At 40.6% G+C, this 14,425-nt stretch overlaps 1 protein-coding gene across 4 annotated transcripts in view; it reads left to right on the forward strand.

The window, feature by feature from the left end:
- Positions 1-14,425, forward strand: part of LOC129523663 (integrator complex subunit 4-like protein 2) — a 73,676-nt gene that overhangs the window by 34,411 nt on the left and 24,840 nt on the right. For all 4 annotated transcript variants that reach the window (XM_055346949.2, XM_063708574.1, XM_063708572.1 and 1 more), the window contains 5 exons: positions 3,567-3,772; positions 7,243-7,385; positions 9,659-9,774; positions 10,654-10,787; positions 12,951-13,108. In XM_055346949.2, the coding sequence (XP_055202924.1) occupies positions 3,567-3,772; positions 7,243-7,385; positions 9,659-9,774; positions 10,654-10,787; positions 12,951-13,108 (757 nt within the window). The remainder of the gene's footprint in view (positions 1-3,566; positions 3,773-7,242; positions 7,386-9,658; positions 9,775-10,653; positions 10,788-12,950; positions 13,109-14,425) is intronic.

Raw genomic sequence — 14,425 nt, forward strand, 5'->3', positions numbered from 1 at the left:
TTGCTTTTGGTGTTTTAGTCATGAAGTCTTTGCCAATGCCTGTGTCCTGAATGGTATTGCCTAGATTTTCTTCTAGGGTTTTTATGGTTTTAGGTCTTACATTTAAGCCTTTAATCCATCTTGAGTTAATTTTTGTATAAAGTATAAGGAAGGGATCCAGTTTCAGTTTTCTGCATATGGCTAGCCAGTTTTCCTAACACCATTTATTAAATAGAGAATCCTTTCCCTGTTGGTTGTTTTTGTCGGGTTTGTCAAAGATCAGATGGTTGTAGATGTGTGGTGTTATTTCTGAGGGCTCTGTTCTGTTCCATTGGTCTATATATCTGTTTTGGTACCAGTACTATGCTGTTTTGGTTACTGTAGCCTTGTAGTATAGTTTGAAGTCAGGTAGCGTGAGGCCTCCAGCTTTGTTCTTTTTGCTTAGAATTGTCTTGGCTATGTGGGCCCTTTTTTGGTTCCATACTAGTATATATATTTAAGGGGTACATGAGATGTTTTGATACAGGCATGAAATATGAAATAATCACATCATATAGATAGGTATCCATCTCCTCAAGGATTTATCCTTCGTGTTGCAAATGTTATTAAGATGTAATCAAATTAAGTTAAGTTTAAAAAGTGAGTATACCATAACCAGGTATCAGGTATGACAGCTTTCTAATTTTATCACATTTATACAATTCTGGGAAAATTTGGGTTTTAGGGGTGCATTGCTGGGAATGAAATGGAGCCTTATTTCGCTGGCTGTTCACTCTAGTGTAGTGCCTCACATACTTCTAGTCTTCTAATTTATCCATCTTCTCTCTCCTTTTTGGGACTTTGTGCATGCAGCTTTTCTTCTAGAAAGGCTTTTTCTTTCTTTTGGCTTAGCAGCTCTTTTAGTTACTGTTTTTAGGGATCACGTATTACAGAAAGCCACCTCTGATCCCATTGATTGGGCTATATTTCTTCATATGCATTTTCTTACATTCCCTGTGCTTTTCCATGGCAACAGTCATCACTCTGTAATGCAATTAACTGTTCTTATTTGTAAGCCTGGAGGATAGTCTTGCTTTTGTTCATCTTTGTGTCTTTAGTACTAAGTACAAACCTAATAGGTAGCTAAGTCTGGACCCAATTATACATGTGCAGATGCTGAGGATCAGTCTTTTTTAAAATATAGTATAGTAGATTCCTTTTCTCTGCTCTGTACCCATGGGGAATCTGTGACATATTATTTATTTATTTTTAATTAACTTTTTTTATAGAGATGGGGTCTCACTATGTTGCCCAGGCTGGTGTTGAACTCCTGGGCTCAAGTGATCCTCCTGCCTTGGCCTCTCAAAGTGCTGGGATTACAGACGTGACATGCCTGGCCGACATATCTTCAACATTCCAAAAAGTTCAGTGGAAAATGTCAATTTTCTTGCTTATAGTCTGGCCGTTCAGGCAAAGTAAAATACCACATTTCTTTGCTTCTGCTTGGAACTGTATCAGCTGAGGTCACACTGATTATCTCTTTCTGATCAGAAATTCCTTCCTGATTGCCTTGGTGGGCTTGCAAATGTTACATATGAGTCAGTGTGGTGTAATGGATAAAATTCTAGGAGGAAGAGCCAGCACTTAACATGTTTGGGTTTATCTCTAGCTTGCCTTATAATTAGCAATTTCATGTTTAAATTATATTATTGTGAAGTGAAGAAAATTGTTCTCTTCTGATGAAAAGGAGGAATTCATAACTACCAAGAAAAACCTGAATCATCTGTCTTTAATGTAGTAACTCTACTTTTAACATGTCTATAAAACCTTTCTTTATACAAAGAGGAAATTGTGTTTGTAAGTTTTAACCACAACTTGAGGTACTTTTTGTTTTGTTTGTTTTGGAATAGTCCATTTTGTTACAGAAGCATATGGGAATCACTAGAAAAAAACAACCATGTATAGAAGTCTTGTGAGCATTTTCTGTGTCTTACTCATTTCTCATCTTTGTATCCTAGCCCTTAGTACTGCACCTAGCATATAGTACGTGTTCAGGACCCATTTATTAGTGAATGAAGAAAGGGCTTCCTCGGATCAGTGGCTTTATTGTTTACATGTTCTGAGCATGCCAAGGGGTGGAAAACATGCCTCTGTTTTCAGGGTGCTTACAGAACCCAAACCTATACCCTAGGTGATACTTATTGAGCCCTTAAAATATGCCAGGCAGAGTCCCTATGTGCTTTACCTGTATTATCTCATTTAGTCCTAACAACTCTGTAAGGAAATGAGTATTATCTCCATTTACCAGGTGAGAAATTTGAGGTGCCAGGAAGTTGAGTTACTTATTCAAGATCACCCTCCAACTTAGTGGAGGGATCATTCACTACAGTGTGCTCTGAGACCTCTATCATTCCAAGCATGTATCCTTAACCACTATATGATTTTAGCCTACAATCAACAGACCTGAGTATTGGTCCTATTCCTGCCCTCATTCACTTTGAGGCAAGTTAATCCACGTTGCTGAATCTTACCTGTAAAATTCGAACAATGATATTTAGTCTACTTTAATCTTAATAATAATGATAACATTATTTACTAACTGACTTTTTAAAAAGTACTGTGGTTGGAATACTGAGATAAGTAAGGCAATTTAATTTTCAAGAAGTTAATGTAGACAGACTACTGAGATAAGTAAGACAATTTAATTTTCAAGAAGTTAATGTAGACAGACACGTGACTTCATCACATATATGTGGAGTCAGATTTAAGCCATAGTCCTTGTGATACTAAAGTCCATGTTCTTAGATCGACGTTAAGGTGGGTGGTATGTGAAACTGTGGGCATAGAGATCTCCCAGGGAGAGTTTATAGAATGAGTGGAGTAGAGAATAGAAGACAGCCTGAAGGAGAAGGAATCCATCTTGGACTTTTCCCGTGGCTCTTAATTTGATATGAGTTACTTTATATATATATAAAATATGGGGCTTCAGTGTGTTGCTCAGGCCGGCCTTGAACTCCTGAGCTCAAATGATCCTCCTACCTCAGCTTCCTGAGTAGCTGGGACTTTGGTGTATGGCACTGCACCTGGCTGATGTGCAGTTTTTGTTTTTTTGTTTTTGGAGTTTTTTTTTTTTTTTGAGACAGGGGCCCAGTCTGTCACCAGGATGGAGTGTAGTGGCACGATCATGGCTCACTGCAGCCTCAAACTCCTGGGCACAAGTGATCTTCCTGCCTCAGCCTCCCAAGTAGATGGGACTATAGGCGTGCGCCACCACACTTGGCTAATTTGTTTTTTGTGTGTTTTGTTTTGAGATAGGGTCTTGTTCTGTCACCAGGCTGGAGTGCAGTGGCATGACCTTGGCTAACTGTAATTTCTGCCTCCCAGGTTCAAGTGATCCTCCCATCTCAGCCTCCCAAGTAGCTGAGAGAACAGGTGCACACTACCACAGCCAGCTAATTTTTTAATATTTTTGGTAGAAACAGAGTTTTACCACATTGCATAGGCGGGCTCCAGTGGTCTGCCTACCTTGGCCTCCCAAAGTGTTGGGATTACAGGCATGAGCCACTGTGCCCAGCCTGATGTGCAATTTCATTTGTTCTTTTTTCTAGGGGTTCGTATTGCTGCTGTGGAGGCCCTCTGCATGTTGGCCCAGTCTTCACCCTCTTTTGCTGAGAAGTGCCTTGATTTCCTAGTTGACATGTTCAACGATGAAATTGAGGAAGTACGTCTGCAGTCCATACATACCATGAGAAAAATCTCTAACAACATCACCCTCCGAGAAGATCAGCTTGACACTGTCCTGGCTGTGCTAGAGGTGAGTGTTCCTAATTTGTTACTCATTTCTTCATCCCTCACCCCCCCTGTTAAAATCAGGTATTGGTGACAGAACAGTATATCAGGCAGCACAGTTCTGTTTTCTCACCATACCCCTCCCCTAAGATGGAAGAAATTGACTGTGAAACAGGAAATTTGAATAAGCTTGGTCTTTCTGTGATCAAGAAAGGATAGGATGCCTAGGGAATACATAGTGTCTAACCTGAATTGGCTGAGGTGAGGTTGGGAAGAAGGAGGAAGTGCTGTAGTGGACACTTGAAGGAGGAGTAGGACTTAACTAGGCTTTTTTTTTTCCTTCTTCTTTTGAGACAGGGTCTCACTCTGTCACTCAAGCTGAAGTGCATCTTTTTTAAAGGAGAAGTGACACTGGTGGTAGGATGAAAGGGTACCAGACAGAGGGAGCAATGTCTAAAGATGCAGAGATAAGACAGAATATGATATATTCAAGGAACTAAAAAGAGTTTATTATAATGATAGCGTAGAGTTGAAGAGATGGAAGAGTGGAGGAAGTGGCTATAGATAAGGTAGGGGCTAAATAATGAAGAGTTCTTTTCAACCTTTAATTTGATTTGATTCTTGTAGTGAATCATAGGCTGTTATAGCAGCAAGTGCTCTTAGGGATTGATTCATTCTACCCTGGGAATTTTATAGAGAAAAAAATAAGTTGTCTGAGTTAGTGGCTGAACCAAAATGTAAACACAGAGTTGCTTCCCAGGCCGTACAGCTCTAGGTAGTTCTTGTATTATTTTTCTAAAATGTCTAGATTTTAATTGCAACTACTCAAGTTCTTCAGAGTATTCATAAATGGGGTTTGTCCTCTGGTTTCCTTTTTGGGGAAGATGGGGTTCAGATGTGAAAGGGATAGTAATTAGGTGCTTAGTTTTTAGAACACTTGTAACAGATTTCTACTGCATACTTTAAAGAATAGCTGGTGCTTTGGTTTTGAAGGTCCCTACCATTCTCTCAGCTGCTTAGCACTTCTACTAAGATTTTTCCTGAATTATAAATCTTTATAATTTTTTCATGTATTTTTTCCTAAAAATAAGTTTACATTCTATGTGTGGTTCTTCATGGGTGGCCTCATACATAGCCTAGCCACTCCTTTCCTTTTTAGCTTTCTTTTCCACCATTCCTCACCTTGAACTTTATGCTGAAGTCACTTTCCTACACATATTGCTTTTCCTCACAATTTTACCTTCAGTGTAATTTCCCCCTCAGTTTGCAAAACTGCCACTTTAACCCAGGAGACGTCCACTTATTCCCACAGCCTATATTAGGTAACATATCCAGGAAGCCTTCCCTAACTGTTACTCCCAGCCCTGGGTGGGCTAAATGCCACCACTCTATTCCCATAGCACTCTGTGTATACTGCTCTAGCATTTTTCAGTAATTCTGTATTTCATAAGACTGTGAGCTCCTCAAGGTGTCTTGACTTTTCTTTTCTCTTTTGTTTTCCTTTCCTTTCCTTTTTCTTTTCCTTTTTCCTTTCCTTTCCTTTTTCTTTTTTGTTTGTTTGTTTGTTTTTTGCTTTTTGAGGCTGAGTCTCTCTCTGTTCCCCAGGCTGGAGTGCAGTGGTGCGATCTTGGCTTACTGCAACCTTCACCTCCTGGGTTCAAGCAATTCTCCTGCCTCAGTCTCCTGAGTAGCTGGGATTACAGGCACGCACTACAATACTAATTTATATATATATATTTTTAGTAGAGATGATGTTTCACCATATTGGCCAGGCTGGTCTCGAACTCCTGACTTCAAGTGATCCACCCACCTTGGCCTCCCAAAGTGCTGGGATTATGCTGTGAGCCACCGTGCCCAGCTGACTCTTCATTTTTTTTATTACCAATGTCTTGCAGCAGTGTCTGGCACAATTAGGTGCTCGGTAAGTGTTTGCTGAGTAGCTGAGCTATGTTCCAAGCTATGTTTTGATGTACTGAATTGTTCACAGGTATGCTTATTTGTGAGTACTTATGTATATAACTCACAAACAATCCTTGCTTTTTAATTCTTTTCAGGAGTTCAGACCCATATAAACTTACAGTAGACTATTCTTCCACCCTGCTGTGCACTGCTCCTTTATATTTTCTGTGTCACTGTGCTTCATTGCTTTGAGCCTTACCTTGCTGACCCTTCCAGGTGGAATTTGCCTTTTTTTTTTTTCCTGCTGTGTCAAGATCCTACCCTGCCTAGAAAAACTCACTTCTTTATTCAACAAGCACTGTCTATGTATTAGAAATATAGGGATATCAAAACAGACAGGATCCCTGCTGTCATAAAACTTATATTCTAAAGAGAGGTGGAGTAAACAAACAAAATGATTTCAGATGGTGATAAATGTTTTGCAGAAGATAAACAGTATGATGGAGGAATGGGGAATTTCTCTGTAATTTGAGTGGTTAGTAAAGACTTTCTGAGGAGATGATGTTCAAGTTGAGTCTTGAATGGTAAACAGAAGCTAGCTACGTGAAGACTGGGAGAATAACTTCAGGTAGAGGCAACAGCTAGTGGGAAGGCTCTAAAACACAAGTGAGCTTTGTTGTGTTTGCAGAATAGAGAGAAAGCCAGTAGGAGTGAACCACAGTGAGAAAGTAGAAATGTGGCATGAAATGAAGTCTGAGAGGGGATTAGGGAGAGGTGGAGAGCCTTGTAGGCCATTTTAAGATGTCTGGATTTTATTCTAACATTATGGAAAACTGTTGCAGAATTTTATGGATAGGAGTGACATTTCGATTTGCCTCTCTTTTAATATTTCTCATTCTTGAAATCTTGAAATTCACTTCAGATAGATCGACTCTTTCCCTCACTCCTCCATTTAGCACATACAGGTATACCTCTCTTTATTGGGCTTTGCAGATATTGTATTTTTTTAATAAATTGAGAGACTGCGGCAACCATGCATTGAGCAAGTCTATCAGTGCCATTTTTCCAATAGCATGTGCTCACTTTTTGTCTGTGTCACATTTTGGTAATTCTTGCAATATTTCAAACTTTTTCATTATTACATCTGTTACAGTGATCTGTGATCAGTGATCTTTGATGTTACTGTTGTAATTGTTTTGGGATGCCACAAACTGTGCCTGTATAAGATGGCAAACTTAGTAAGTGTGTGTGTTCTGAGTGTTCTGCTAACTGGCCATTCCCAGCCTCTCTCTTAGCCTTTCTTCTTAGCCTGTCCTTTTTCCTAGTTGCAAAAAGGCTCTTGTACCTTCAGCATCATGACTGAGTTCCAGATAGGATGGAAAAGGAAGGTTAAAGAACAAAGGGGATAAAGCTACTGCCTCTGGTCCTTTATCAATAAAATGAAAGATATTTCAGGAATTTCAGCCAAAAAACTTCCACATACTTTGTTACATGGCCACCCTAGATGGGAAGGTGGCTGGGGAGAAGGGGATGGTAGATAGAGGCTGAGTCTGCTAACCAACAGTAACTACTATTATTATTACTTCTTTTTAAAAGGATTCATCCAGAGATATTCGAGAGGCTCTTCATGAACTCTTATGCTGTACCAATGTTGCAACCAAAGAAGGGATTCATCTTGCATTGGTGGAGCTGCTGAAAAATTTAACCAAGTACCCTACTGATAGGGACTCCATATGGAAGTAATGACTTTTTTGCCCATTTACTCACTGAGTCGCATAATGTGGTAAATGTACAATGCTGACATTTGTTCCGTCCTTATAGATTGAGGGTAGTATGGCCCTGAATTTTGCCTTTACTTTAGAAACGTGATTCAACTTAACCGCTCTCAGGAATCTGATTCCTAAGCTGAATATCACATTTTAGATTACTTACTAATTTGTGCATCTATCCACCTAGCAAATATTATGTGCCTGCTGTGTGCTGACTACGCACCAACCCTTGTGGTAGCTGTTACAAGTATAGAAATTAATTAATTAGATTTCCTCTTTCTCCTATATAGTGTTTTGTTTTGTTACTTTTTTTTTTGAGATGGAGTCTTACTCTGTCACCCTGACTAGAATGCAGTGGCGTGATCTCAGCTCACTGCAACTTCTGCCTCCTGGGTTCAAGCGATTCTCCTGCCTCAGCCTCTCGAGTAACTGGGATTATAGGTGCACGCCACCATACCCAACTAATTTTTGTTTTTTTTTTTAGTAGAGATGGGGTTTTACCATGTTGGTTAGGCTGGTCTTGAACTCCTGACCTCAGGTGATCCACCTGCCCTGGCCTCCCAAAGTGCTGGGATTACAGGCATGAGCCACTGTGCCCGGCCTTATTATTTTTTATTCATTAAGTTCTGGTTTAGAAGGTGCACTTAATTGGCTGGGCGCAGTGGCTCACGCCTATAATCCCGGCACTTTGGGAGGCTGGGGCGGGTGGATCACCTGAGGTCAGGAGTTCAAGACCAGCATGGGCAACATGGTGAAACCTCATCTCTACTAAAAATGCAAAAATCTGCTGGGCGTAGTGGCACATGCCTGTAATCCCAGCTACTCGGGAGGCAAAGGCAGGAGAATCGCTTGAACCCTGGAAGCAGAGGTTGCAGTGAGCCGAGATTGTGCCACTGCATGCCAGCCTGGGCAACAGAGCAAGACTCAGTCTCAAAAAAAAAAAAAAAACCATAAATAATAATAAACATATATAATTACCTTGCTTGTATAGTTCCATATAGTTTATAAAGGGCCCTCAGGTAGTTATAATAGCTAACATTCAGTTCTTACTATGTGACAGACGCTTTGCTGAGTACTTTATGTTAGTTATTTAATGCATATAGCAACTCTGTGAAGTAATGACTTTTAATCTCATTTTGTAGATGAAAAAATTTACTTGCATAAGGCTACTTAGTTTCAGACAGATCTGTGATTTCAGGACTTCACCCAGGATATCAATTAGAATGTTTTTGCCCACAAATAAAAAAGACAATCTGATTAAAAATATCTTAGCCAATAAGTCTGTTTTTTCATAATGAGGTCAGAAGGTTGGTTTCAGGATTGGTCATTCAACAGGTTACCAGGGCTCTCTTTGGTTTCTCTGCAGTTCTCTTGGCTCTTTTTTTTTTTTTTTTTTTTTGAGACAGAGTCTCTCTTTATCGCCAGGGTGGAGTGCATTGGCATAATATCGGCTCACTGAACCTCCGCCTCCCAGGTTCAAGTGATTCTCCTGCCTCAGCCTCCCGAGTAGCTGGGACTACAGGCCCGTGCTGCCATGCCCAGCTAATTTTTGTATTTTTAGCAGAGATGGGGTTTCACCATGTTGGCCAGGATGGTCTTGATCTCTTGACCTCCTGATCCAGCCATCTTGGCCTCACAAAGTGTTGGGATTATAGGCGTGAGGCACCACACCCGGCCGGCTTTCTTCTCATAGTTGTAAGATGGCTGCCTCATAAGATAATATCTCAAGACAGAAAGGAAGGGTCATTCCCTTTCATGCATTGCTCTTTTGATTTGCAAAAACATCCCTGAGAAGCTCCCCAGCCAGCATACTCTTCGTGCTCCATTGTCTAGAACTGGCTTACTTGCCTACCAGCAAACCAGTCACTGGAAAATGGGAATGGGATTGCCATGATGGGTTTAGACCAATAGTGGTTCAGCTCTTGGGCTGGACCTGCCTTTTCCGAGCACTTTGCTGCCTGCCTGATACCTGAGTAAAATCAGGGCTCTCTCAGGAAGAAAGATGGGGGAAATGGCTGTTGGTTAAATAAACAGTTCTTTTATCTTTATAATAACCAGTTTTTTAGATGAATTAACCAAGTTCCAGAATAACTGGGTGACTTATCTGAAGTCATAGAGTTAGCAAAAGTATATGGTTGAGAATTTCCAATTCCAGTTCAGGTTTTCTGATTCCAGTTCCTAGTACTTTTCAAAGGACTAACTTTACTAATTTGTTGATGTGCATTCTTATTTGTTTGTTTCAGGTGCTTGAAGTTTCTGGGAAGTCGGCATCCAACCCTGGTGCTTCCCTTGGCGCCAGAGCTTCTGAGCACCCACCCATTTTTTGACACAGCTGAACCAGACATGGATGATCCAGCTTGTATCCTCTGTGCTTAGGATGGGCCCTGATGTGTTGGCAGCAGCTTTGGCATCTCCTTCTGCAGTGTAGCTAGGGTGGTCTGAGTTTTCTTTTCTTTGCTTTTCTTTCCTTTTTTTTTTTTTTTGAAGACAGAGTCTCATTCTGTCACCCAGGCTGGAGTGCAGTGGCCTGATCTCGGCTCACTGAAACCTCTGCCTCCTGGGTTCAAGCAATTCTCCTGCCTCAGCCTCCTGAGTAGCTGGGATGATAGGCGCCCGCTACCACACCCAGCTAATTTTTGTATTTTTAGTAGAGACGGGGTATCACCATGTTGGCCAGGCTGGTCTCAAATTCCTAACCTGTTGCTTGGGCTGGAGTGCAGTGGCACCACCCCAGCTCACTGCAACCTCCGCCTCCCGGATTCAAATGATTCTCCTGCCTCAGCCTCCCAAGTAGCTGGGATTACAGGTGCCTGCCACCACTCCCGGCTAATTTTTGTATTTTTAGTAGAGACGGGGTTTTACCTTGTTGCCCAGGCTGGTCTCAAACTCTTGACCTCAACTGATCCACCCGCCTCAGCCTCCCAAAGTGTTGGGATTACAGGCGAGAGCCACCATGCCTGGCCAGTATGTACTTTGATAGGCCATATAGTTGCTTACTTTATAGGCAAAATCATTTCCATTTTTTTGTATTCTTGGCAGTCTCTGGCATTTTTAAAAACCTTTGGTAATTGGGGGTGTGGGTGGAGTAGGGGAATGTATTTTGTTGTTTGTATTTGCATTTCTTTGATTATTAGAAAATCATAGTCTCTTGATGGAGATTTTGGAGGTGGAAAGTGAGAGTGCCAGAATCTGGCCAACCTTTTATACTTCAAGTTTACTTAACCCAGTGATCTATCAGATATTGCAGTTTTGGTACTTATTTTCAGTGCTGCTAAAACCTGTCCAACAATGCGAGCATTGTTCTCAGATCACACCTTCAGGCACTATGCCTGCCTCCGAGACAGTCTTTCTCATCTTGTTCCTGCCTTGAGGGTATGTTGAAAACATCTGTTGTCCTTGTTTTTATTTTGCACGGGGTAGGGGTATTTTTGTTCATGTTTTCCTTTGAGATGGGGGTCTTGTTATGTTGCCCAGGGCGGTCTCAAACTCCTGGGCTTAAGCCATCCTCCTGGCTCAGCCTCCCAAGTCGCTGTGATTACAGGTGAGCACCACTGTGTGCAGCTTGTTTTTGGCTTTTTATTTTTTGTGCTTTGTGGTTATTAAATAGTAGAAAGCAGTCCATATATTCTCTGAAAACTTGTTTGTTCATTCTCTTTCTCTCTTGGGCTCTTTGCCATTGTTTTATACTTTTGCTTTTGTATCCTTTACCTTTTAAGATGATTCATTTTTTTTGGTGTCCCTGGGTTATTGATATTAGGCAAGAAGAAAGGAACCTGGAACAATAGATTATATTTTAGATCAAGAATTTAAATTGTTATATATATATAATATATATATATATATTTTTTATTATTATTACCTTTTGAGATGAAGTCTTGCTGTGTCGCCCAGGCTGAAGTGCAGTGGCGCGATCTCGGCTCACTGCAAGCTCCGCCTCCCAGGTTCACTCCATTCTCCTGCCTCAGCCTCCCGAGTAGCTGGGACTACAGGCACCTGCCACCACACCCGGCTAATTTTTTGTGTTTTTTAGTAGAGACGGGGATTCACCGTGTTAGCCAGGATGGTCTTGATCTCCTGACCTCGTGATCTGCCTGCCTCAGCCTCCCAAAGTGCTGGGATTACAGGCGTGAGCCACCACACCCAACCTAAATTGTTATATTTTAACTATTACATATAGCCATGATTCTCCACAAGTGCTTATTTTTTAAAAATAAAACCTTTACTATTTTTAAAACCTAGAGATATAAAGAGGAAAATTTAAAAATGGATCATAATAATAATAGCAAACACTTCGTGAATGCTGTGGCCCAGGTACTCTTCCAATCTCTCTATTTGCATTAACTCATCCCTGCTTGGGTGACTCCAAATCACTTTATTTGGAGTAATATACAAAATGAGGCCAGGTGCGGTGGCTCATGCCTATAATCTAAGCATTTTGGGAGGCTGAGGCGGGTGGATCATCTGAGGACAGGAGTTCACGACCAGCCTGGCCAACATGGTGAAACCTCATCTCTACTAAAAATACAAAAATTAACTGGGCATGGTGGTGGGCACCTGTAGTCCCAGCTACTCGGGAAGCTGTGACAGGAGAATTGCTTGAACCCAGGAGGCAGAGGTTGCAATGAGCCAAGATTGCGCCACTGCACTCCAGCCTGAGCGACAGAGTGAGACTCCATCTCAAAAAAAAAACAAAAAACAAGTAGATACAAAATGAAAAGTGAAATACTCTTTGCTCTCTCCTCCCCATCCATCTTAAAAGGTAACCACTTTTAACAGTAAGAATAAGTATATCTGAAGGGCTAGGCCAAAAATAAAAAAAAATTATTCTCATGAAAAAATTGTATGCTATATAAGTTTATTTGGTAATAAATCATTACTCTTCCTTCAAGTGAAAGATAAGATAGTGTTTTAAAGATAAATGTGGCCGGGTGCAGTGGCTCACGCCTGTAATGCCAGCAGTCTGGGTGGCTGAGGCAGGCGGATCACCTGTGGTCAGGAGTTCGAGACCAGCCTGACCAACATGGAGAAACCCTGTCTCTACTAAAAATACAAAATTAGCTGGGTCTGGGGCGGCCACCTCTAATCCCAGCTACTCAGGAGGCTGAGGCAAGAGAATCGCTTGAACCTGGGAGGTGGAGGTTGCAGTGAGCCGAGATGGTACCATTGCACTCTAGGCAACAAGAGTGAAACTCTGTCTAAAAAAAAAAAGATGTAGCAACAGTTTAATTTTTAGTCTCCTTCCTATGGTTGGCCCATTTATTTCAGTTAGCAATAGAAAATATTATAGCTTTCTGTTTTTCTCCTGGCAGCTGTGGCTGTATTGGGTAGACTATGTTTGCATTTTGTCTCTTTCTCTTTAACTCCCAATTGTTGCTGAGGAAGGGGAGAAATGTTATTTATAGAATCTCCTAGCCTTTTTTCCCCTTTGTTTTGTTTAGCTCACATTTTTAATGTGCTTTTATGTGTTTGTGTGTGTGTTACCAAAAGCTGAGCCACCAAACTTCATGACTCTATAATCCCACTGTGTTTGCTTAGTTACCAGGTAGAAAACTGGTGTCATCAACTGTTTCTCCCAGCATCATACCTCAAGAGGATCCTTCGCAGCAGTTCCTGCAGCAGAGCCTTGAAAGAGTGTATAGTCTTCAGCACTTGGACCCTCAGGGAGCCCAGGAGCTGCTGGAATTCACCATCAGGTAGGGTAATCATCCCTTCATCTGACAGAGTTAGTGCTGTTACACTCAGCTTGACTGTTCTGAATTCTGGTGTTGGTTACTAGGCTTGATATTCTGACTCTGTTGGTCTACATTCACACACGGTTTTATGGTCTGTTTATATTTGGATTAGATTGTGGTTAGAACATATTTTTTAAAAGAGCTCTTTATATTCATGACTCGATTGATGATTAGTACACAACAGAAATAGTTACAAAGAACCTGTTTTTAGTTTTTTAATTTTATATATTAGGATGAGTGAGGGCACTCATGAGTGAGGGATGTATTAACTATTCAAAAAAACTAAATTTTTTTTTTAAAGAACATCTGTTCTTTAAAGTCGTAGAACATTTTCATCACTCCAAGAAGTTCCTTCATGCCCCTTTGCAAAGTTGTTTGGCTTTTCCAAGCCTCTGTGAAACCCCAGGAATTCAAGGAGGCCATGGAGAAGAATCCACTTTTCTATAGTAGCAAAATATGGTGAGGAAAGAGAAGTGATTACTCCCAAAAAGAACACATAATTGTTGGTTATTCAATGACAAGGAGTGACAGTGTAGGTAAGGGGCCCAGAGCCAGAACCCAAGGCAAGTGTGTTTAATAACAGGAAAAAAGCTAAATAAATTTTGGTACAGCTACCTAGCAGTATATTCTGTAGTCAGTAATTCTTTATGAAGAATTATACAACAGCATGACAAAATACTTAGGGTGTAATGTTATGTACCGAAAAGAAGGGGAGCCAATCATAATCCCAAAAGATAGTCCAGAACATCATAGTCCTAAACTGTTTAAATTCCAAAAGACTAAAATCCCTAAAGTCTAAAATCCCAAAACCACAGCCCAGAAAATATCAAAATCCCCAAAATATAATTATGGAAGAAATAATTTAAAAAATTTAAAGATATTTATTTTTTAAAGGGGAACTTATTTGAGAAACATAAAAACACAACAGAATAATTTATACACCACCTAATATAATAAAACAGACAATAATAACATACATTTTTGCAAGCATAAACACTCAGGTTACTAATAACATTTGGGTGGGTCTAACAGTTATGAGCAGATGAGCCATATTTATAAAGAAATTGGTCGTAAAGAGAAAGGTATAAATGCATATCACTTTGGTTGTTAATTGTGTATACCCAGCTTTTTAACTCTGGTCATCTGAAATACTGTGCCCAACAACCTCAAGTCTTTTGATGAGATTGATGGAAACTGTGCTGGGTCACCACTGCATATGCAGTCACCCAAAGAGCTGAGATCTCAAGAAATTTTATCTTTCACAAATGCAGATGTACG

Source organism: Gorilla gorilla, chromosome 6, assembly GCF_029281585.2.
Source record: "Gorilla gorilla gorilla isolate KB3781 chromosome 6, NHGRI_mGorGor1-v2.1_pri, whole genome shotgun sequence".
Classification (NCBI taxonomy): domain Eukaryota; kingdom Metazoa; phylum Chordata; class Mammalia; order Primates; family Hominidae; genus Gorilla; species Gorilla gorilla.